The following is a 26,212-nucleotide window of genomic DNA, read 5'->3' on the forward strand; positions in this document are numbered from 1 at the left end:
ACCTGTGTCCACATTAAGACCACCTGTGACCCCATTAAGACCACCTGTGTGTCCACATTAAGACCACCTGTGTGTCCACATTAAGACCACCTGTCCCCATTAAGACCACCTGTGTCCACATTAAGACCACCTGTGTGTCCACATTAAGACCACCTGTCCCCATTAAGACCACCTGTGTGTCCACATTAAGACTACCTGTCCCCATTAAGACCACCTGTGTGTCCACATTAAGACCACCTGTGACCCCATTAAGACCACCTGTGTGTCCACATTAAGACCATCTGTCCCCATTAAGACCACCTGTGTCCACATTAAGACCACCTGTGACCCCATTAAGACCACCTGTGTGTCCACATTAAGACCACCTGTGTGTCCACATTAAGACCACCTGTCCCCATTAAGACCACCTGTGTCCACATTAAGACCACCTGTGTGTCCACATTAAGACCACCTGTCCCCATTAAGACCACCTGTGTGTCCACATTAAGACTACCTGTCCCCATTAAGACCACCTGTGTGTCCACATTAAGACCACCTGTCCCCATTAAGACCACCTGTGTCCACATTAAGACCACCTGTGACCCCATTAAGACCACCTGTGTGTCCACATTAAGACCATCTGTCCCCATTAAGACCACCTGTGTCCACATTAAGACCACCTGTGACCCCATTAAGACCACCTGTGTGTCCACATTAAGACCACCTGTGTGTCCACATTAAGACCACCTGTCCCCATTAAGACCACCTGTGTCCACATTAAGACCACCTGTGTGTCCACATTAAGACCACCTGTCCCCATTAAGACCACCTGTGTGTCCACATTAAGACTACCTGTCCCCATTAAGACCACCTGTGTGTCCACATTAAGACCACCTGTGACCCCATTAAGACCACCTGTGTGTCCACATTAAGACCATCTGTCCCCATTAAGACCACCTGTGTCCACATTAAGACCACCTGTGACCCCATTAAGACCACCTGTGTGTCCACATTAAGACCACCTGTGTGTCCACATTAAGACCACCTGTCCCCATTAAGACCACCTGTGTCCACATTAAGACCACCTGTGTGTCCACATTAAGACCACCTGTCCCCATTAAGACCACCTGTGTGTCCACATTAAGACTACCTGTCCCCATTAAGACCACCTGTGTGTCCACATTAAGACCACCTGTCCCCATTAAGACCACCTGTGGGTCCACATTAAGACTACCTGTCCCCATTAAGACCACCTGTGTGTCCACATTAAGACCATCTGTCCCCATTAAGACCACCTGTGTCCACATTAAGACCACCTGTCCCCATTAAGACCACCTGTGTGTCCACATTAAGACCATCTGTCCCCATTAAGACCACCTGTGTGTCCACATTAAGACCATCTGTCCCCATTAAGACCACGTGTGTGTCCACATTAAGACCACCTGTCCCCATTAAGACCACCTGTGTGTCCACATTAAGACCACCTGTCCCCATTAAGACCACCTGTGTGTCCACATTAAGACCACCTGTCTCCATTAAGACCACCTGTGTGTCCACATTAAGACCACCTGTCCCCATTAAGACCACCTGTCCACATTAAGACCGCCTGTCCACATTAAGACTACCTGTCCACATTAAGACCGCCTGTCCACATTAAGACTACCTGTCCACATTAAGACTATCTGTCCACATTAAGACCGCCTGTCCACATTAAGACTACCTGTCCACATTAAGACTCTGTCCACATTAAGACAACCTGTCCACATTAAGACTATCTGTCCACATTAAGACCGCCTGTCCACATTAAGACTACCTGTCCACATTAAGACTATCTGTCCACATTAAGACAACCTGTCCACATTAAGACAACCTGTCCACATTAAGACTACCTGTCCACATTAAGACAACCTGTCCACATTAAGACTATCTGTCCACATTAAGACAACCTGTCCACATTAAGACTACCTGTCCACATTAAGACAACCTGTCCACATTAGCACTATCTGTCCACATTAAGACCACCTGTCCACATTAAGACTACCTGTCCACATTAGCACTATCTGTCCACATTAAGACTACCTGTCCAAATTAAGACAACCTGTCCACATTAGCACTATCTGTCCACATTAAGACTACCTGTCCACATTAAGACTATCTGTCCACATTAAAACCGCCTGTCCACATTAAGACTACCTGTCCACATTAAGACTATCTGTCCACATTAAGACCACCTGTCCACATTAAGACTACCTGTCCACATTAGCACTATCTGTCCAAATTAAGACTACCTGTCCACATTAAGACAACCTGTCCACATTAGCACTATCTGTCCACATTAAGACTACCTGTCCAAATTAAGACTACCTGTCCACATTAAGACTATCTGTCCACATTAAGACCACCTGTCCACATTAAGACAACCTGTCCACATTAGCACTATCTGTCCACATTAAGACTACCTGTCCAAATTAAGACAACCTGTCCACATTAGCACTATCTGTCCACATTAAGACTACCTGTCCAAATTAAGACTACCTGTCCACATTAAAACTATATGTCCACATTAAGACAACCTGTCCACATTAAGACTATCTGTCCACATTAAGACAACCTGTCCACATTAAGACTATCTGTCCACATTAAGACCGCCTGTCCACATTAAGACTACCTGTCCACATTAAGACTATCTGTCCACATTAAGACCACCTGTCCACATTAAGACTACCTGTCCACATTAAGACAACCTGTCCACATTAAGACTATCTGTCCACATTAAGACCGCCTGTCCACATTAAGACTACCTGTCCACATTAAGACCATCTGTCCCCATTAAGACCACCTGTGTCCACATTAAGACCACCTGTCCCCATTAAGACCACGTGTGTCCACATTAAGACCATCTGTCCCCATTAAGACCACCTGTGTGTCCACATTAAGACCATCTGTCCCCATTAAGACCACGTGTGTGTCCACATTAAGACCACCTGTCCCCATTAAGACCACCTGTGTGTCCACATTAAGACCACCTGTCCCCATTAAGACCACCTGTGTGTCCACATTAAGACCACCTGTCTCCATTAAGACCACCTGTGTGTCCACATTAAGACCACCTGTCCCCATTAAGACCACCTGTCCACATTAAGACCGCCTGTCCACATTAAGACTACCTGTCCACATTAAGACTATCTGTCCACATTAAGACCGCCTGTCCACATTAAGACTACCTGTCCACATTAAGACTATCTGTCCACATTAAGACCACCTGTCCACATTAAGACTACCTGTCCACATTAAGACAACCTGTCCACATTAAGACCACCTATCACCATTTACCTTCTGACCACTGAATGTCCTGTCAGTTGATGAAGGAATTCCCTAAATGAGTGTTGTATATATTCATAGCCAGTTGTTCCACTGGGAACAAATCAAGTTATTGATTGATTTATTAGCACCACAATGTTGAATGAGGTTTTGAGCAATATAAATCCTACTACTGAGGATTTTTACAAAGGTAAATTCAATTCACACTATACATCCTAATAAAGCAGGTGCTGTGCTCAAAATCAGGTGAGCTCTGTCGTTGGTTTAGGCTCAGACAATAAAACTGAGTTATTGTGCGTGACCAGGAACTGTTCCATTGATAAAGGAGGTGTTGATGTGATTATTAGGCCAGGTTTATGTTTGAAGGTGTGTTTTATCTAGCTGTATCTGAACAACACAGTATCTCCATCTACAACATCATTTTATTTTAAAAAGCAAAAACAAATAATGGAGCTCTGGAACTGTTTATTCCATTTGCCACTCACAGGAGTACACTGATGGGTAATAAACAAACATTTATTACAAAAACGTATTAGATAAAAACAGGATCTATTATACTGTAAAAACTACAACAATATACTGTACAAGTTCAGATCACATGAACATATTGGCTTTTAAAGAGTAACTAGAACAAATCAGCCACGATAGTCTGAAATATAAATGATGTTACCATTGTGGAAACATTTTTTCAAAATAAAAGCCATGTGGATTGGCATAGAGCCATGTGGAACTCATGACAGATTCCCACCACACCATCCATCCTCAATGCATTACTACATACACACCTGCTTCAATACATTAAAGAGACAGATAAAGGAGTGGGTGGCTTGTCAAGCCTTTTCAATCAGTTCGGTTCGTCTGTATGATAAATATGTTGGTGTCTTCATCTCTTCATGAAGTTGTCTAGGGAGGCTGCCGTCCTCTGAATGCAGTGGATGTTCCTCTTCACTCTGTCCTCTAAGGAAGAGCTGGCAGCGCTCTCCAGCTTCATGTTACTGCAAGAGGGAAAGGTGAGTGTTACTGGAGCTAAAACTTAAGCATGCAAGAAAAATGACGAGACATCAGGAAGACATTATCTGTGAATTTAAGACAAAATAATAATAAAAAAAGGGCTGTCAATCACACATTCTTTATCTGTTCAAAATGTACCTTAAAAGGGAGATTTGTCAAGTATTTAATTCTCTTATCAACATGGGAGTGGGTAAATATGCTTCTTTATGCAAATGTATGTATATATGTATTACTGCAAAATCAATTAACAACACAAAACAATGACAGATATCGTCCAGAAACCCTCACAGGTACTGCATTTAGCATAAAACAATATGCTCAAATCATAACATGGCAAACTGCAGCCCAACAGGCAACAACAGCTGTCAGTGTGTCAGTGTGCTGACTTGACTATGACTTGCCCCAAACTGCATGTGATTATCATAAAGTTGGCATGTCTGTAAAGGGGAGACTCGTGGGTACCCATAGAACCCATTTACATTCACTGATCTGGAGGTCAGAGGTCAAGGGACCCCTTTGAAAATGGCCATGCCAGCTTTTCCTCACCAAAATTTAGTGTAACTTTGGAGCGTTATTTAGCCTCCTTCACGATGTATGACATGGTTAAAACGAATTTGAAGTTTTACTTTGATCTAACAGTGGGGTCAGTCTATCAGAAATCAATCCAAATCAATTCTTTGGAGTACTGCATGGGGTACGTGAGATTTCTTTAAACTGTTAATTTAAAAAATATCAGCAATGCATAATTCCTAAAATAATTATACTATGATAAAATATAATAAAAAATGTAAATGTAAGTTCGATAAACCATGTGATTATCATAAAGTGGGCATGTCTGTAGAGGGGAGACTCATGGGTACCCACAGAACCCATTTATATTCACATATCTGGAGGTCAGAGGTCAAGGGACCCCTTTGAAAATGGACATGACAGTTAGTGATTTGTTATTTTTTAGGCTAAACAAAAAATAAATTCACTTGACTTTTTCCTCGCCAAAATTTAGCGTACATTTAGAGTGTTATTTAGCCTCCTATGTGGCAAGATAGTATGACATGGTTGGTACCAATGGATTCTGAATATTCATTCTAGCTTTAAAACTGAGTCTATTACAACCTCTGAAAGATCGATTGCGTTAATGCGTTAAAGAAATTGGTGCCGTTTAAACAAATTTGCGTAAACACGTTATTGTCGCGTTAAATTTGACATCCCTAATAATAATAATAATGTCACACCCTCTGATTATCTCCATGTCAGTGTTGCTCAGAAACTTACTGAATGAATCCAGCATGGCGGTCACGCTTGGTGTTTTGCTCCCGCAGCTTTTCCTGCTCGTCCTGCTTCCTGTATCTCTTCACATTATTCTCCCTGTCCTCCTCCCTCTGCTTGGCCTGGTCCATCATCTCACTCCTCTTGCGCTCCAGCTCTTCTGCAGAGAGCTTCCTACATCAGACAGAAAAAAAACATGACCAAAAATGAGTGGAATCCATTCAGCGTGGGACAGTGTTCTTCAGAGGAGAACAGATTATTATTTAAAAAAACACTTTCTGATTTCCTTAACCCAGAATTTTATTCTGCTTACTCTGACTAACCCATAGTTAGAGTAAGCATAGTCTAATTATAAGTGGAGTAAGAGACTGAAATGGTAAAGCTAGCCAACTGTTGTTTAGACGGAATAACAGAAAGTTTACGAGCAGGCCGTCATGTTATTTCCTGTTTGAAACGGCGAGCAGAAAACCAGTGACCAATCAGGTGCATTCAACGATAGGTTACGTCACCGCTTGAAACGGCCAGTTGAGTAGAGCAGCGTGTCCCCTTGTAGACATGACCACTGACCATTTGTGTAACAATTTAGCCACAAATTCACAGACTGACCGAACACGGTCCAGACATATACTCGGTTTGGACCGAGTCTTGTTGGATTTTTGATGTTCCGTACAGTTTTGATATAGCCGGCCCGAAAAATTTAGCTCAAGATGCGGTGGGCAGGGCTTATGTTCCAAAACATGTCATGTCTTCTGAACGCTTAGTGCTATTGAGACCACATTTGGTGGACATGTGTAGATATGATGTCTGAGTGACCATGACACATTTTGTGCCATTTGGCCAATAGGTTGCGCTGTAGCAGCATCATCTATCTATAAAGGAAGTATTCTCTGTCTGTCTGTCTGTGTATGTATGTATGTATGTATGTATGTATGTATGTATGTACAGTATGTACAGTATGTATGTATGACTGCATTCGTATATCTCGAAAACCGCTCATCCAATCAACTTCACACATGGCGGGTACAAGCAGCCATACTGAGGTTATGGACAATGTTGCAAACAGAACTTCTGGGGGCAATCAGCCCATTCCAGATGGGCATGCCATCCGAACGGGCACAGCACTGGTTGTAATCTAATGAAGAATGGCTGACTTCAGTCATTGTCAGCACAACATTGAAAGATGAATGGCATACTTCTATAAGCAAGCAGGTAATAAATCTTATAATCTAAATTGGAATAATGTCAGCATTTGGATTACAGCCATCCTTTACATCACTTTGTGGAGCCCTGTGAAGTCTTACTTGGACACAGGGTGCCTCTGTCTGTGGTTACGCTCTCTCTGTGGGCTGGAAGCTCTGGGCTCAACCTTCCTGTCGCTTCTGTGTGAGGAAGACGAGCTGGAGTGATTCTCCCTGTTGTTCCTAGGAGGCGATCGGGAGCGACTTCTGTCGCGCCGCCCCAAGTTATTGGAGGGAGCTGAGGACTGGTGATGTCTGCCAGCATGGAGCTGAGAGGGAAGAATTAGGTGTTAGGACTTCTTCTGGTTCTGGTCCAGAGCGAGATTAATAACTGAAGCTGATCAGAATACCAGTGGTATAAAACATACTGTTTTGCTGCTTACTGACCTGTAGACCATAGCCGGGAATATGATGGGAACGAGATTTGGTGTCTCCTGAAGATTCATTTCGTGAATGTGACCTAAAAACAGATCAAAGACAATGATGTAAACAGTTTGCACTAATTGATTAAATTGAAACAAGGTATTTTACTGTTTTTGCATTATACGTCATGTGCCTTGCTGGCTGAGCACACATAAATCACATGTATAGGAAGTTCCAATGATTTCTTAAACAATCTCCTTTACATACCTGTGTTTTTTCTCGTCTTCCTCATCTGAGCTCGATCTTGAACTCCTTCTCTTATGCTTCTTCTCCTTTCTTCTCTCCTTGTCTCCTTTCTTCTCCTTTTTTTCCTTCTTCCTCTTCTTCTTCTTCTTGTCTTTCTTGTCGAGATTCTGGCGCAGCTGTGAGAGAACCGACTAATGTTTTAGCAATAAATAAAAAATACTTCACAATCTCCCCCCTCCTGACCCGGTACCGCTGGTCTAACAGAACCGCAGTAGTCTTATCTTAATAAAGTTAGTGGAAACATCATTGAAAGGAAAATATGTGTAAATGTCAGACATGAGTGAGTTGGTTATTTACAGTCAAATAACCAAAATCTTAGTCAGTTAGCATGTTAGTCAAATGCCCAAACAACATCTTAAGAGGTGAATCCATTACAATGAAGACATTAAAACAGTTATTTTACCATTTCTTTGATTTTCTTCATCTTCACTGGATTACTCAAGACTTCCCTCTTCTTTTCTTCCTCACGTTTCCTTCAGAAAACAACAACAATAAATAACTTAAACAATTTACAACTTTTAGCATATTTTCAGAGCAAATTTCAAGAGATATAAGGGGCTTACTAACCTGATTTCAAACAGGGGATCTTCCCTGATCTTGGCAGCCAAATCGAGGTTGGAGGCAGGAGTGGTGGGGTTGAAAATGGACCCAGGCAGGAGGCCGGTCTCAGCCGACGGACCGCTCTCGGGCTCCTCGTACTGGTCGGTGATCTGCTTGTCAATGGAACGTCCCAGCAGATACTCATCTCTGGACACCTGACCAGCAGGGCCCTGGTACATCCAGTCCAGGCGATCATCCTTCTTTCTGTCATCATAAAAAGAGATATAAAATGACTCAGACACTACTTATTTGTCTTAAACCACAGAAAAGCTTTCATGATAATATCAGAGAACTAACTTGATGGAACCGGCTTCCTGTGCAAATCTTGTTATTTCTTCTCGGGCTCGTTCCTCTTTCAGTTCTTTCTGGAGCTCCTCAATCTTCTTGACTTCAGCCTCGTGTTTCTGTTCAGCTTTCCAAACACGCTCAATATTTTTCATAGTCTGGGGATGCCAGCTCTTTTTCAAGTTCTGGCAGAAAACAAGATTGACGGCATTTAGCAGCTGTAACTGTGAAAACTGACTTGAAAAGGTTTAACAGTATTACCCCGTCAACCAAAATGATCCACAAAGACAGAATGAGGAGAAAAATCTGACAGCAAACATACAAATACACACAATGAAAAATCATGATCTACCAGGAATAAATAACATCTTCAGGTATATTCGGCAAGTAAATAATTTATTGTGAAGAATATTTCAACAGAAATCTCAACTTTTACAGTGGACTCACTCTCTTACCTAACCTGCTTGCTTACCTCCTGTCTATACTTTTTTCAGAATGCACTACACACAAATCGTCTTTGAGTTCCTGAAAAGTGCTATGTAAGTTGAATTTATTATTATTATTATTAAATCCTCTCTTTGATTTATGTATATAGTGCAATATTTAATATATTTAATTGTATTTATTTATTTACTTGTTTGTTCTTTTTTTATTTATGTATCTCCCTCCTTTCTATTATGTCCAATAATTAATTCGTATTTCCCATACAATTGTGCAATACTGTAATACAAACTTGTCACTTACTTACACTCTTTATATATATATATATATGTACTTGTATACTGTATAGTTCTGTACCTTACTTATGTCATCCCATCTTATCTTAGCCTACATACAGTCGACCTTCAGCTAACGCAAACTAGCTTTTACGTTACTAGCTAGTTTATGAAAGTATGAGAATAAGATGAGACCAAAGTTAAAGTGAGTATTGCTGAACTGAACTGTGAGTCGTAACACTTCACAGTGAGTATTAGATCCTGTGTGAGCAGCTGTATAGACCCCAGTAAGCACAACAACATCTTTAATCACTCATATTCTGGATGGAGTTTGGTATCTACGGTCTGTTCTGGATCAGACAGCTCTCTATAGTTCATACTTACCAGATCTCCACCCCCCATCTTGAAAATGTGTCGTTTCGGTCCAACAAAATGAAATAAATCTGTCCTAACAACTATATAATGAACAACAACTAAAGTTCAACGCTAGCTAGAAAATGGAGCCACCAGGCTGGTGGCTTGTGATGCGCTTTGTTCATTTCCTGTTTTGTATGATTCCTTTTCCGGTTCCAACTCATGGTGCCTTCATGCACCCGTCGTAAGGTCCGGACATTACAGACCTGCCGTCGTAAACAAACAGTCAACAATATGGATATGACTCAATATGACTATCAAGTTTTGGTTGCAGTTAATACAAATTAACGTTGTGTCATTGTACGAGTTTCGGTGGTTGTTGATTATTTTCAATTTGGAATTCTAACAGCAACAGTTTAATAATAATAAGCAAAATATTGACTACTTTCACCTCTTCAAATTCCTTCAAAGGAAACTACAGAGAACAAACCAATCTGTGTTTAAATAACTTGTGTCCAAATGAATTTAAACCATTTTAGCATGAGGCTGCAACATGACAAGACGTGATAAAAGTGAAGCGGTCTTAATACTTTCTGAATGCAATATATAGTACAGCATTTATGTAAAAATAAAAATACATCGATATCTCGATTAAATTGAATATTTAATCAAAATTAATTTCATGATTGTCCATAGTTAATCGTGATAAATCGCAAATTAATCATACATTTTCTATCTGTTCTAAATGTACCTTAAAGGGAGATTTGTCAAGTATTTAATACTCTTATCAACATGTGAGTGGGCAAATGTGCTTGCTTTATGGAAATGTATGTATATATTTATTATTGGAAATTAATTAACAACACAAAACAATGATACATATTGTCCAGAAACCCTCACAGGTACTGCATTTAGCATAAAACAATATGCTCAAATCATAACATGGTAAACTGCAGCCTTTACAGGTGGATTTCTGTAAAAATAAATGTAGTACTTTTAAGGATCTGGAGTTTTGAATTTGGAGTTATAAGACAAATACACTGATCTTTCAGATGTGCATATAAACTTAAAATATTTTGCTGACTGCCCAAATGATCAACTTTACATTATTATTAGGGCTGTCTATCGATTAAAATATTTAATAGCGATTAATCACATGATTGTCCATAGTTAATTGCTATTAATCACACAGTATTTTTATCTGTTCAAAATGTCCCTTAAAGGGAGATTTGTCAAGTATTTAATTCTCTTATCAACATGGGAGTGGGCAAATATGCTGTTTTATACAAATGTATTTATATATCTATTATACAACACAAAGCAATGACAGATATTGTTCAGAAACCCTCACAGGTACTGCATTTAGCATAAAACAATATGCTCCAATCATAACATGGCAAACTGCAGCCCAACAGGCAACAACAGCTGTCAGTGTGTCAGTGTGCTGACTTGACTATGACTTGCCCCAAACTGCATGTGATGATCATAAAGTGTGCATGTCTGTAAAGGGGAGACTCGTGGGTACCCATAGAACCCATTTTCATTCACACATCTGGAGGTCAGAGGTCAAGGGACCCCTTTGAAAATGGCCATGCCACTTTTTCCTTGCCAAAATTTAGCCTAAGTTTGGAGCGTTATATAACCTCCTTCATGACGAGCTAGTATGACATGGTTGGTACAGATGGATTCATTAGGTTCTAGTTTCATATTACCCCAATATCTTCACTCTAGCTTTAAAACTGAGCCCGCTATAACCTCTGAAAGATCGATAGCGTTAATGCGTTAAAAAAATTGTGGCGTTAATACTGTATACTTATATATACTCTATTTTCTTAATAAATGCTGTAATATATATTGCATTCAGAAAGTATTCAGACGCCTTCACTTTATTCGTTTAAATTCATTTTTTACCTCATCAATCTACACTGATAAACTGATAAAAAATAATAGATTGAAACATCACATTGACATAAGTGTTCAGACCTCTTGCTATGACACTTGAAATTATACTGTAATATCTGATATATGATACAAACATTTACAGGCTCTAAAAACATCCAACTTGCTTCTTCTACTTCTGGTACTATTACTACTGCCAATACTACTACTACTACTACTACTACTACTAATTATAATAATAATAATAATAATAATAATAATAATAATAATAATAATAATAATAATAATAATAATTAATTTGTCTGCTGTTGTATTTCAGTGAAAATTAAACTGCACAGAATAATAAACAACTAAAACATCTTTGGTAAATAAAGGTTCAACATGGACACAGAATATAGTTTTTTATTTTAAGGACAATAATAGATTAAATACAAGTTATTACACCATGATACTTAACTTATCAAAAGTCTTAGAAATTATTTTATTACAGTCAACTAAACATTTACTACAGCAACCAAATAAACAGAAGTTGTCCATCTTGTTCTACTGACCAACATAAGAGAAGACTATCAAAAATATCATCAACAAAAAAATAATAATAGTCAATACACAATAATTGACTAATGTTTATGCACGGTCTTCCATTTCTTATCTTCTATAGATATACAGCAATCGTGAGCCTCCGATAATGCAAGCTCCCTAATATATCGAGATCTCAGCCTAATGTCTGTGATGGGTTACATACATCCTAAGAGTGTTTAAACTGTAAAGCTGCTCACACTGCTTCCTACAGAACTATTGATCACTTAATATTGATTATGAAAGTTAACTACTCCAAACAAGTTACCTAAACAAATTCTGACTGATTGATGATTAGTGTTGTTCAACTACATTTTATTTCATTAACTAGGCTGCTAACACAGTCTTTTCTCTGTGTGCTAATTCAGACTCAAAAAAGTGTTTTGTTAGATGAGTTGTCGTATTAGTGAACATGAAACCTGCCGACACACCAACAGCTCTTAATAAAATGTGTTGACAGATAAGCCCTTCACACATTCACACGTTGTTTGTTGATGATCGGGACTATAGCTTGATCCGACATGCAAATGGTTGGCTGATGATATTTGGAAGAACTGTATAAACCCATTAATGAGGTACACCTGGATAATATTGGAAGGACAACCTTCTGCTTCCACCACCGCCTGACCTTTTAATTCAAGGTACGTTCTTTAAAGTAGGGATGCACCGATTCCGATACTGGATCAGGTATTGGTGACAATGGGGCTGATCCATTCAATTCAATTCTATGTTTATATACCATATACTTTATACACTGGTTTTCTAATTCCTGTTTTGACCAATTTGTTGCTGCATTAAAAAGTTATACACCTGAATTGTAATTCCTGATAATATTGAAGATTTTTTACCAAGTTGCTATGTATTTATCTATGTATTTATTTGTCACATTTTAGGAAAGCAATGTTTTAGTCCAGCCTGATGTTGCCTTACACATAAAGAAACATAGCGTACTCAGTAGAGCTGCAGATCTGTAGTTATAATCCATTGTTAATATCAAAATATTGATTAGTGCAGCTTTAAATCTTGTGACTGCAGAGGATACTGTAGTAAACTATCCAACTTAGTTTTATTCAGCACCAGCAGCCTGTAGCGTTGACAGGATGGACCTGTGGAGTTGGGTTTATGCCAGATATGATCAGCTGTCATCAGCAAACAGATTAATTTGACCAGGCAGCATTTTCTCTCCATGTCCAGCGTTGGTGATCATGATGCTCAGCTCGATCTTCTTGTTCTTACCTGCCAGTAGTGCAGGGTGTTACATCGTGTCCTCAGCGGCTCTGACCACTTTTAATTTTTCAGGTTCAATTAGTTGTGATTTGTGAATTTAACTTTTTCACATCATTGCCACACTTAATGATGCGTTTGCATGGTTCCATCTGGTAACCTGAAACAGTGTTCACATTCTCCTACTGTGTCTCATTAAAGCTGAAGTAGGCGAGATTGGAGCAAATATGATTAAAAAAAGTTATTTCTATAAAACGGTCGCTATATCCTGACAGTAGTACATGAAACAGGTAACCTGAAATAAATCATGTTCCTCTGTGTCTTCCGGTGCTCCTAAGGGCATCTGCAAGATTTCACAGACCGGAGGAAAACAAGCAGTCAGAGCTGATCTGAGGTCTGCTGTCCATCTGCCGTCTATGAGAGCGGGCTTTCAATCACTCACAAACTCTGATCAAACGGTCAAACTAGGCAGCGCTGATCAAATATGAATCAATATTCTGTTACTGTAATGCCTATTTCTCTCCTCAAATGTTTTCAGAATCATCTTGTAGTGCACGGTTTAGCCGTAAAATGAGAAAGTTTGTGTCGCAGTAGCCATTGTGAATTTTCTTGAAGGAATGCCCAACTACTGGTCACATGACCGGTAGCTGCCACCGTTGAATGAACGGCCAATAGGAACGCTCTCTCTCTGAAATGACCTGTGATTGGTCAAAGTCTACCCTCACAGGCTAGATTTTCTAAAGCCTGAAAACAGAGCCATGATGAGGAACAGAAGTCTAGTTTTCTCTCAGAACACTTGAATTACAATATGCTGAAAGGTGATTATGGGATTTTTGCTTGATGATGCCAAAAATATACTGCCTACTGCCGCTGTAATAAGTGTTTTGCCATCATAACTACGCTGGCAACAGAAACACACAATTCTTTGGTAAATACGAGCCTTCGTAGTGCATGGAATTCCCATTTTTTATATTATGTTATATATTATATTATCAACATTTTAGAATGCTGCCACAGTACAGCATTATTGTCTGTTGTACTTTCATTTTGTTTATCCACTTTAATTACTTACATACCAACATTCACCCACACCTAGTTTGTGGCATGAACTTTCACCATCCAAATGGCTACTGACATTTTTAAAATGACAAAATGTTGTATTATATTCCAGTGTCTTATCACAACTTGAACAGTAGGCTACACACACATATAGTGACAGGCTGAGACCAAAACAAAGTATCGCTGTCTCTTTTCTCCGTTCAAAAGCATGCTGCCTTTGAAAGTGGTATATTAAAATGTGTTGTAGACAAATATTTCTCCAACACTTCCAGTAACACATTTGATTCATTTCATTGTAAACATGTTAACAAGCCACCTTCAGTTAATCTCATCCCAGTCTCTTGGTCTACTGCTGGTAGTAGCTCTAGCAGCAATGGAAGTCCAGCAACAAGCCGCGGCTTCAGCTTGGTCGCCTCCGTAGCCAACTTTCACTTCTAGTGAACAGAGGAAAGCTGCATCCACAGCTTCAGTATAATTCCTGTTTTGTGTGTTTTTTTTGCTGTGTGCTATAACATTTAGATTATCACTGAGTTAGCCCAGTTGATAAATTCACAGGACCACAGACACTTTCTGTTCCATCCAACTTTCATCAGTGAAAGTTTGTCCAAACCTTTTTTTCTATTCTCTATTCTATCGTAAAACTATGACACTTCAATGACAAAGAGGGGAACAAAACCTTTAACTGCAAAAAAAAATCTTGTGAAAGTGATGAAATTAGCCGGACTGCCCTGTCACGCTGGAGACCGAGGGGTCTGTCTCACATTTCAGCTTCAGCGGAGGCTCTGTGGTGTCAGACGCAGACACATTTGAGGAGGACTGAGGAGGTGTCGGTGTATCAAAGCCCTTATCCATCTTCCCGTCTCCGTTTACCCTCTCCTCCCCATGTCCTGGCGGGGATTCGTGTGTGCGCATGTGCTTGGCCAGGTGGTCATTGCGCATAAACACTCTAGGGCATAATGCACAGCTGAACTTCTTAGCACCGGTGTGCGTCTGAAGGTGGCGCTGCAGTTCATCAGAGCGCGTGAATCTCTTGCCGCAGAAGAGCCAGTTGCAGACGAACGGCCGGTCACCGCTGTGCCATCGTAGGTGAGCCTTCAGATGGGATGTCTTGGCGTAAGCTTTGCCACAGCCGGGGATGTGGCAGTTGTGCATGTGCTTCCTCCTGCTGTCGTCGGTGCTCTGGCCCATCTGTTCAGCGTGGACGCAGTTAGGGCAGCGACACGCGGCCTGGCCGGCGCCCCTGGAAGAGGAGCGACGCTGGGGCTTGGGGCGGGCTGACACAGCGTTCTCCTGTGGTTCCTCCAGGGAGAACGATTCTTGCTGCAGCATTTCAGGGGCCATTGGCTCCATCTTGAAGCCATCCTGGGGGAAGAGGTGAGATGAGTGTGAGCCCGGAGCGAGTTGAGCTGGAGGCAGGCTGCACAGCTGCGGGTCAGATCCGTAGGGCCCTAAAGAGTGCTGCAAACCCATGGAGCTCCCTGGATTCACTGAAGGCAAGCCGACTCCCTGCCCCGTCTGCAGGTCTATCCAGCTCCCTGGTTGGACGTCCCTGTGGAGGTCCCACCAGGAGGGGATGTTCATGTCTTCTGAGCTGCCACTTGATGGTGCTGTCCGTAACCAAGGCTCGTAAGGGTGGGCCATGAGAGAGGCTGGTGCAGGTGCAAGACTGTCGATGAGGTCGGCCGCTCAAAGTGTTGCTCACTATCTTTCGGGTAACTCTGAGAAGATTAGCACATGGTGGGATGGCGATGCATAAAAAAAAACCTGCAGAAAGAAAGAAAAGAAAAACTGTCATCTCTTCAAATCTTAGTCTTTCTCACTCAGTTGCATTTTCTCAATGACTTCACTGAACCGCATGCAATGACTTTGAAGCCTTGAGGTCATTCTTTTTGCTGTCTGAAAGGCTTTGAAATTACTCAGCTTGTGCTGATCTAACGTTTCTGAACTTCAGATTGCAGACATTCAGGCCTAAATCCTCCCGTCTACAACATTTAAACCCCGAGCACACCTCCTTCATCGCCATGGATACTGCAGTTCTCACGCTGCGTGGCCGAGGAGACAGAAGAGAGGGGGAGACAGACGTGTCCAGGCAGAAGCCTGCCACATGCATCCGCTGCCAGGTACTTCCCATGGAGGACAGTCAAAGACAAGCGCAAAGAAAACAACATCATTGGCCCTGTGCAGAGGCAAATGCAGGGGAGGGAGTGGGGGGGGATAAATGCTAGCGAGATGGGGGGAGGGACCAGAGTGAAGGGGAGTGTTGACAGGAGAGCAGTTTGGTAAAGGAAGAAGTTCCAGGGAGGTATGGCTGCAGGCCAAAGTCTATTTGTACGTCTCTGAGGTTTGTGGAGATGAAACCTGGCAGACAGGAGAACCTGTTTTATGAATCACACATGATTTACAACAACAGCCCTCCAGGCAAGTTACAAAAGGAGCCCCGTAAAACGGCCCGCCTCTTACACGCTGGCGGCAGAAAGCATCAACAGTTGCAGACTGACGGCATTCAGGAGCCTGAGAATGGAAGTCCAACAATGACACGGGAACAATTACTTTATGTGTATAATTACGGGCACACGCTCTAAAACAACAGCATCCTGTCCCCAACACACTCCAGTACCCTTCATCAGCGTCAGTCAGCGAGAGGAGGGGGCTTTGATTTACAAAGGTGACACAAAGCTTGTTAAAGTTGGACAAGTCTGTGGAAATCTATGACAAGAAGCGACCAGCCTGTAAGACCTGTGCTCGGCTCCAAACATGTCCTGGCCCCAAACAGTCTTGTTGACTTCCACCACACCCCCATCCTTGAACATCTACAATTATCTTTACAGCAGGAAACAGTAAAGAACGCTGAAGCTTTACAGGTTGGCGTCTTAGTCTCGAGATCACTTGTTGTGAAATCTGATATAGCAAACTGCACAAGGTTGTCAAGACACAAGAGGTCAAGCTCCAGTGGATGACATCCATCCTGTCTGATACTCGATGTAGATCCATCAGAGGCAGGTGGAGCGGTTCAGCACACAGCTGGTGTCACTCCGACTGACAGTGAAGGATCCCCTCAGTAGATCTCAATTTGTTGAGTCAATACGGCCTAACTAAGAGGATTACATGTCCCTCTCGAAGGTTCAGTCAAACCAACCCAGAGATGCTTTCTAGTTGCAATGAAATCGTAAAGCAATTAGTTTGGAATTCCCTAATGAAAGGTCTGGTGTTAAAGGTCAAGCTGATTTATTTCATGTCGGCCCGGAGCCAGAGCTACTGCTCTGTAATTTTTTGGGAATGCGACTCAGACGCACGGCGGAATGACCAGCTCCGCTCTTACTGACAGAACCGTAAACAAACGAAGACAGCAGCATCCTCCTCCATTCGCCAAAGTGCTGGGAGCGCTATGGGCTCCTGAGGGAAACAGCTGGCACCAGGGGGGCCCCCAGGGGGACGGCAGCCTGGGAGGAGGAGGAGGAGGAGGAGGAGGAGGATGGTATAGAGCAATGACAGAGCTGTGGTCATAAAACCTGCCCGACCAAGACCCAGCACAGCCCCCCGGTTTACGAGGCTGCCATCGGGAAGAGGCACAGAGAGGGAGCAAGCTTTTCTCTTTTAAAATGAAAACGCTGCAACGAGAGAACAATTTTCCCGACTTTTAACATGATCATTACGTTAACACTTTTACACTTTTGGTCTTGAATTGAGAGCCTAATGATGAGGCGATTCCAACATATGATGCCCTTTTTTTCAGACTGCTGAAACTGCTGTTTAAACTTTTGCATTAATACATTTTGCGGTCCATTTTCCAGAATAATTTACACAGGCCCGGTTTAATCCTCATTCTACCTGCCACAAGTCTCCCATCCATCCCAGACATAAAACAACACAATTAAAATGGTGAGGCCGACTGTCTGTGGACACTCCAAACAAACCAGTTTGGGTCAAATGGTATTTACAAGTAGTTTGTTTTAACCTGCTTGGAGGATGGAGAACAGATGTCAGGTCAGTTGTCAGAAGAGGGTACCACAATGAACTCCAAACACTTTTCTATTAAAATCCAAAGTTTCTGACCTTTGCGCAGTGCGCATGTGTGGGGAAAATGCTTGACATCTAGGGCTGCATGATTATGGCCAAAATGATAATCACGATTATTTTGATCAATATTGAGATCATTTATTAGTCATTGATTGTAGGGACAAAATCCTTTTATAGCATTTTATTGCATATATATAAGAGCGCTGCTTTCACTTCCATGTTGTGCTACGTTCCATCACCACAAAAACTTTAAACATAGCCTAATAAAACAAACGCAAAGTACCGGTGTAAAGTCTGACGCCACACCGGTAACAAATCTGGTGGGTGTAATAATAAGGACAATGAAACTGACTTTATATTAGAATTTATAAAATGCTATGACTGGATTTCAAATTAAAATGTCATTTGGAGACGCAAGTTAATGGTTGAGTTAACGAAGTACAGAGCTGGAGATGGAAAGCTGATCTCTGCTTGTCTGCACTTTAACTCTATGATTAAGTGCAGACTAGAGATAATCTAGATATGGATGACAGCTTTACATCCTCAGTGATTTAGGAGCGCGTGTGTGACACTTACTGTATTCATACACACTTGTGTAAAATGCATTTTATGCTACATATTTTACTGCAGTATATACTGCAGTTAGCTTTTATTAAGAGCGTTTTTCTTCCCGTCTCTCTCTTCTGAGTGGACAACCAGAAAAACTGTCTCACATCTGGTTTACAGATGTTCAACCCACTGTACATTGAGTGTATTTTATATAAAGTTTGACGCAAAAATTGTTTTCAAAAACAGTTTTGTTCCTCCAAAGCTGACAGTCACACACTATCCTGCAACAGGAATCTCTTTGAATATGATTTAATGTGCTTGTTTATGTTGTTTCAGTATGTACATGTTAATGCACACAGAGATTAAATACAGACAGGATTTTATTTAAAATGTGACACCTGTTCTGGTTTGCATAGAAGTTAAAATCTGATTTACTAATTGTCAAGGTAAGTATATATACGGTGGAGGAGAGTTACTAAGAAACATCTACTCAATACTACTGTGTTTAAGTAAACTTGAGTGCTTCCTTTTTAATACTACTTTATACGGTATAATATACTTCTCTTTTCTAGAGAACTTCTTTACTACAATTACAATTGTACATACAAAACAAATAATCAGTTCGTAAGAAGTCTGCATTGTTTTACAGTAAATTACCCAACATAATATAAAGTAGTTAAAATTAGCTTTGCCTCGACCAATTACTACATTAGTACCATACATATTAAATCATCAAAAATAATGATCCAATAATGTGATAATATAACACTGACATGGGCCATTCTGCATATTGGAACTGTATTTATTATTATTATTATTTATTTACTTTCATACTTTAAGTACTTTTTGTTGCTAATATTTTTTTTTGAATGCATGACTAGTATTTTACTTTGCGGTACTGCTATTTTACTGAAGTACATGACTTGAATACTTCTTCCACCACTGCATAATCTTAATTAAGTAAGACTTGCACTTGATCAAACACCACAGTAAAGTTATGTCATCTTTGAATAAAACCCTCTCTTTACAAAGACAATTAATTAAAACTCCAATCAGACAGATGAGCAAACACACTACATTAATTGATATTATTAAATCCCATCATGTGCACTTTTTAATAACTGTTTACTCTAAATAGTCCATCTTAATTCAAAATCTTTTCCCTCTGTTGCATTTACAAAATATTTGTCTTTTATTGTATATTCCAGGAAACCTTTCTTTATTCTCCAGTTTTAATCAGTTTCACAGGGTCCCTGTGGGAGTATTCCTATACATAGGGAATATGAAATATTATAGCAGTCTACTTTACAGGAAGGGAGCAATAATGACATTAGATCAGAATTTACAATAAACAGCAACGAGTGTTGGCAAATGTTCTCAACAGCATAAATGTACACATTTGATTCCTGTTTCATAAAAGAAATATACAGGTGTGATTCCCCATCATTTGTTAATGATTTGTTTGTGAAACATGACAGTTTATAAGACATTATTATTTGCATCTGAGTAAAGGATAGATTTGGCTACATGCCATTGAAAGGGACCCTCCACACCTACTGTACAGGTCAGGCTGGTGACCTTTTGCTGCAGAAAATTGTCAGTTAAATATCATCCATGTTGATGTTATTATACCTGAAAACCTGGACTTTATATTTTACACATATTAATATTTGATCTGCTAACATTGGACAGTCTTAACCAAATGCTTTAACTACATTCTCCCAAAATACAGCAAACAAAAACAAGAATTAAAACTTAACTTGTTCAAAAATATATATATTTTAGGTTTGATTGCAGCTCTAATGGTCTCTTTGTATGTATTTTTAATTTCTGTTTCCAAGTCAAATGAGTTTTAGTTCGTATGTTGTATCTATGTTCTTTGTGTTTTTTCTTTTATTTGCTTTCAATATGAAAAGACTTTGATTTTCCCTCATCCGTGCAGTTCCCTATAGATAACTATAGGCCGTGCCTTCAGTTTAATACATGATTAATATAGCAATTTCTGGTGATGTTTATGAAGATCAGTTCATTCATAATCCTCCGTAGTAAACAGATATAGTGTAGTAAAGCTTAATGTAGGTCGCAGTGAAATCCCGAGTTACCTGTTTGTCCTCGGAGCTGCTGCTGTTATTCTCTTTATGGAATAAATGCACTCAGGTTGGAGAAACTTTGTCTCAGATCAGCTCTGCTGCTTCTTCCCTTCGTCGAAAAACGTGCACAGAAAAATAATAATATCCTCATCATATTTCATCTGGTCTGCTCCATCGCGGACGGTCCGAGTGAGTCAATATGTGCGTTTTGGCGCACAGGTAAGCAGCTCTCAGTAGACACGAACTTTATGAGTCGCTCCAGGCTCCGCCCCCTGCTGGCGCGCTCTCTGCCCCTCTGAAGATGCGCCCTCCTTGGCTGGAGGTGAGCAGACGGCTCGCTGGAGAAAACACGAGGCTCGGTGGACAGGCTGCCAGAGCTGCCAGATGTCCAGTCGTTTTCTGAAGTGTGATCTGTGTTCCTATCTAAAGAGGTTTTCAATTTTAGGCTTCTATTATTAGTTTATTCTACTATTATACATAAAATATTACAAATGTACTCAAATACTAAAGTAGGCTACAGTTTTGGGGTACTCATTTCACTATATACCTCTACTCCAGGTTTGGAGAGATATTGTAGGCTATTTTTTATTTCACCTCATTTATTTAACAGCTGTAGTTACTTTTCAGATTAAGGTTAAGTTAAAACACATGATCAACTCAGAACATATCCTAGGTAATAACATTGTTATAGATTAAACTAACCAACAGTAGCCTATGACACATTTCAAATTAGATCCACCTTGACCAACTACACCAGGTAGTTAGTCTACACACTTAAATGTTACTTAAAGGTGCTGAATGCCAGATTGGAAGCATTTTTAGTTGCCTACGCAAGGCTCTCAACATGGTGACGGCTGAGCCGCCGGCTCGCAGCTAACGATGCTAACGGCACTAACCGTGAAAACAACGGCAACATTGCTGACAGAGTTAACATTGTTAACCTGAGGGGGGAACCGGAGAGTGGATGCTATGCTTCTGCAGCGGTGACATTGGTCAGGTGGACGGTATTATCAGCTGTAACCGCTGTATGAGAGCAGTGCAGAGCGGCGGCCGTGAGCTAGTTGGTGGGGCACGCTAACATCAGTGAAGGCAATACGGAAGTGCCTTAAACTTGCATTCTTTCTAACAGCCAGCAGGGGGCGACTCCTCTGGTTGCCATAAGAAGTCTGATTGTATGGAAGTCTATAAGAAAATGAGCCTACTTTTCACTTGATTTATTACCTCAGTTAACATCGTAAACATGAGTTTATAGTCTCGGTCGCTAGTTTCAAGTCTTCAATACAGCATGATGTTCATTTAGTAAATTATGGTCCCATTTAGAGTCAAATAGACCATAAAGCAGGGGATGCTTTATGGTTGCGATAATAATCGCAATTAATCACATGATTTTTTCTATAGTTAATCGCGATTAATAGCAAATTAATCGCACATTTTTTTTATTTGTTCAAACTGTACCTTAGAGGGAGTTGTCCAGTATTTAATACTCTTATCTACATGGGAGTGGACAAATATGCTGCTTTATGCAAATTTATGTATATATTTATTATTGGAAATCAATAACAACAAAAAACGATGACAAATATTGTCCAGAAACCCTCACAGGTACTGCATTTAGCATAAAACAATATGCTCAAATCATAACATGGCAAACTGCAGCCCAACAGGCAACAACAGCTGTCAGTGTGTCAGTGTGCTGACTTGACTATGACTTGCCCCAAACTGCATGTGATTATCATGAAGTGAGCATGTCTGTAAAGGGGAGACTCGTGGGTACCATGGATGTATTAAGAGAACTGGATACAGTGTTGGAGGCGGTGCCCCGTTCATTCCTATGAAAGTTGCTCAGTGGCGCATGAAGCCTAAATGGCTCGACTTCCGTCTGGAAAAGGACCCGGATCTTGGGCAAATGGACTATGGATGGGGCATGCGCAGTAGCGTCCGCTCGGTCACATGACTCGGTCACGGGGGTCCCAACGTCACGCTGTCGTCGCGGCTTGCGCTCCAGCCTCGGTCTAGGTCTCATTCACAGGAACGGAGTGCATTTTATAACTTTTAGGACCTAGTAATTTAAATAAGGGCTATTAGAGTGTTCGTACAGGGAGGTTGATTCACCCCCCAAAAGAAATTATCCGCTGAGTTACAGACGTCTTTTTCCAATATAAGTCTATGAGAAAAAGTATTTTTGGGCCCAATACATCAGGTGACTGACACGGAAGTTGCAGTACCGCCGTTTGGCCACTACGAAAGTCCGGATCGACGACCGGTGCTCTTCCTGGGGGCTTGGTGGGTACCCATAGAACCCATTTTCATCCACATATCTGGAGGTCAGAGGTCAAGACACCCCTTTGAAAATGGCCATGACAGTTTTTCCTCCCCAAATTTGGAGCGTTATTTAAACTCCTTCTCAACAAGCTAGTATGACATGGTTGATACTAATGGATCTTCCCTACTTCACTTCTAGCTTTAAACTGAACCCGCTACAACCTAAAAATCGCAAGTTGAGTTAATGCGTTAAAGAAATTAGTGGCATTAAAAAATTTGCTTTAACGCTTTATTATTGCTTTAACTTTGACAGCCTTATTTTGGTTACAACTAGTGCACTTACTAGCTTTTTCCAGTTAAATTACAATTGTTTTTGTCAAATTACAACTTTTGTTTTTACTAGTTATTCCTAGTCGACATGAGGAAATGAGATCTGGTCTAAGAAATTAATGACATAATCATAAGTATTTTACTTTATTTCTATAGCATTTCCTTTCAAAACTACAATTTATTTAATACCAAACATAAGTAAAGACAAACTTAAGAGATTTGGTACATCATCGTAATGTCTTACGTGATACTGTCATAGTTACAGTGATGTACCAGATCAAGATCAACCTTTACACACTGTACAGCAGTAGTGCAGTAACCTGGTCAGTGTAGTGAATGCAGCCTGTGAATCAGAGTTGAGACCTGGAAATCCTTTGATTGCGGACACTCCCGATTGGTGGTTTGGCTCGGGCCAAAACACAGGCGCAATACACAAATCCGGAGATCTTACTTTGCAGAAAACAGTGCACCAGTTGTGTTTATCGGACCACCTGAAGAAACAGCGTGCGTCTCACATTAGTATGAACTGTGTTAAATATGACGATTGAACGGCCTCAAAAGGCTTCTGGTACTTGCCAAATGTTGGATAATATGTCAGAGTTTAATTGGCTACAGTGACTTTGAATGTGCATCACACATTTAATAGTTTTTAACATCATCTTCCTTTGAGGGATTTTTTTTTTATTTTGTCTCCTCGCTGAGTTAATTCCTTTCCTGTCACAGCATGTTGGTGGAGCAGCTTCAAATCAACTGACAAACACAGACCACAGACAGGCCGGCGGGAAGTGACTTCCTACCCTCTCGGCTCCTCTTTCTCTGGAGCAGCGCTCTACAAGTGCCGAGTCTGAACTGATTACACGACAGTCATGTAATGGAACCACGGGGCGATCGGCAAATATTGACAAAGTCTTGATTCGGCACTCGCCGTGATAGATTTATACACACCTTCGAGCCATACAGAGTGAGCACACTAAACAGGAAATGTTGTTTCCATGAGCACGTTACCTGAGCCAGCGACAATAGGCAACCAGACCTCCGCTTAGATTTTAGCACATCAATGATCATTCTGATATAACTGCAGATATTCAGACATAGAAAATTTAAACATGATAAATTTGTTGCTGACATGTGTAAAACAACTTAGTCAAAATTAAATTGTCTTGGTATCTGATATCTTTCAGTACACATAGAGGAGATCAGGCCACCAAATAGAAGACCACACACCACGTCTAAATGGTGTTTACAGACATCTTTAAATAGTCAAGCATATTTCCTCATGAATACAATGCAGCACAATCAGAAAGAGACTGCCTAACATTTAATTACAGTGCAAATTCAAGTAGGGGCTTACAAATTCTCCTAATGATTTAGATATGTTTAGATAGCTTGTTTGACAGTTTTTTATATCTGTCACTGCTTACATATTTTTTTGTAAAAGAGATTTTGCTGTGTGTACATGAAAATGTTTGTGGTTCTTTAAACACTCTTGCAGGGAGGCTTTTCCTGATGTACTGACATTTACTCTTGTCATCAATCCAGCAAAAGCCCTGTGACTTTCAGTGTGGTGAAGTAACATCTATTTATATAACTGCAGCACCTTTGAACTGTACGTGTTAAGGCAGTTGTTGTTTTTAGGCCAAACCCTTCCACCTACACAGGTTTCATCTCGTTAATAGAAAGCACACACAATGTACTAATAAATCAATGTCAAAGTCAATGCTTGACACTCAGTGTAAAGACTTAAATGCTCGATACATTTTTGTACTAAGAATGAATAATACAGGGTGTGTACTTACAGATCTGGTTGCAGCTTTTGGAACAAATTCAATTATGAAAACATCATAAATGCCAGTGGAAATGTTTTTGCCAGGGATTTATTTATTACTTATGCTGCTCAAGTCTAACCTGACGCACCAGATGGTTTGTTTCACAGAACCATCTGAGAAGCCATGAAGCCTAAACAGCTCGACTTCCGTCTGGAAAAGTACCCGTATCTTGTGCACATGGAACCGGCGCAGTAGTGTCCGCTCGGTCACATGACTCAGTCATGGGGTCCCAACGTCTCGCCGTCGTCACGGCTTGCGCTCCAGCCTCGGTCTGGGTCTCACTCACATCAACAGAGGAAGGGAAATAACTCTGGATTCAGCTTTTAGTGCATTTTACAACTTTAAAAATTTTTTTTTTTTCAATAAGGGCTATTTAGGTGTTCAAACTGGGAAGTTGATTCACCTCAAAAACAATTATCTGCCGAGTTACAGACATCACTTTCCCAATGTAAGTCTATTGGAAAAAGTATTTTTGGGCCCAAGTGCATCACGCGACAGACACGGAAGTTGCAGTACCGCCGTTTGGCCACTACGAAAGCTGAGATCGACGACCGGCGCTCTTCCTGGGGCTTGAGCCATCCTGGGAAAATGTTTGGAAAAGGGCAAGCACTTTCAAAAAAATACTGCCAATCAAACTCTTGCCGAAGCCAGTAAGCGAAAACATCTTTGTTCTTTGCTCTTCTTTCAATGAAGAAAATACTCTCCAGCTGTGATATAACTTATGCTATTGCAGCATCTACGCTAACCTCTTTAGAGCCACCATTGTTGTTAAGAACAAACAGTCGCATCTCCGAAACATCCCTGTAGCTGCCAGTAGCTCCACACAGGACGCTGATAGGTCCGTGCTCCTGCTAGCCAGACTCAAACGCATTCCTTGAAGCCTGACAAGATTTTTGTGTGATATGTGAGCGAGAATGAAGCTGCCGTGTAAGGTAAGC

The 26,212-nt window shown here is 40.8% G+C and overlaps 2 protein-coding genes across 2 annotated transcripts; both read right to left on the reverse strand.

The window, feature by feature from the left end:
* Nucleotides 1-3,702: 3,702 nt before the first annotated feature.
* cwc25 (CWC25 spliceosome associated protein homolog) lies at nucleotides 3,703-9,643 on the reverse strand. Its single transcript, XM_037765381.1, has 9 exons — nucleotides 9,470-9,643; nucleotides 8,382-8,554; nucleotides 8,052-8,288; nucleotides 7,888-7,957; nucleotides 7,446-7,600; nucleotides 7,203-7,275; nucleotides 6,879-7,084; nucleotides 5,584-5,751; nucleotides 3,703-4,295 (listed from the first exon to the last, which is right to left on the reverse strand). The coding sequence occupies exons 1-9, from the start codon at nucleotides 9,485-9,487 to the stop codon at nucleotides 4,184-4,186; spliced, it is 1,212 nt and encodes a 403-aa protein (XP_037621309.1). The 5' UTR covers nucleotides 9,488-9,643; the 3' UTR covers nucleotides 3,703-4,183.
* A 3,957-nt stretch (nucleotides 9,644-13,600) lies between these two features.
* sp6 (Sp6 transcription factor) lies at nucleotides 13,601-21,161 on the reverse strand. The gene is made up of 2 exons (XM_037762434.1): nucleotides 20,869-21,161; nucleotides 13,601-15,964 (listed from the first exon to the last, which is right to left on the reverse strand). The coding sequence occupies exon 2, from the start codon at nucleotides 15,839-15,841 to the stop codon at nucleotides 14,915-14,917; it is 927 nt and encodes a 308-aa protein (XP_037618362.1). The 5' UTR covers nucleotides 15,842-15,964; nucleotides 20,869-21,161; the 3' UTR covers nucleotides 13,601-14,914.
* Between the last annotated feature and the right edge of the window lie 5,051 nt (nucleotides 21,162-26,212).

The sequence above is a fragment of the Sebastes umbrosus genome, chromosome 3, assembly GCF_015220745.1.
Source record: "Sebastes umbrosus isolate fSebUmb1 chromosome 3, fSebUmb1.pri, whole genome shotgun sequence".
NCBI classification, from domain to species: Eukaryota; Metazoa; Chordata; class Actinopteri; order Perciformes; family Sebastidae; genus Sebastes; species Sebastes umbrosus.

What these genes read in the sequence shown, in the direction of transcription:
- cwc25 (XM_037765381.1), bottom strand. An exon ending in GAAGACGAGAAAAAACACAG is followed by an intron (nt 7,276 to 7,445) that starts GTATGTAAAGGA and finishes ATCTGTTTTTAG; the next exon opens with GTCACATTCACGAAATGAAT. An exon ending in CGCCATGCTGGATTCATTCA is followed by an intron (nt 4,296 to 5,583) that starts GTAAGTTTCTGA and finishes TCCCTCTTGCAG; the next exon opens with TAACATGAAGCTGGAGAGCG.
- sp6 (XM_037762434.1), bottom strand. Translation starts at nt 15,841, where the DNA reads ATGGCCCACCCTTACGAGCCTTGGTTACGGACAGCACCATCAAGTGGC.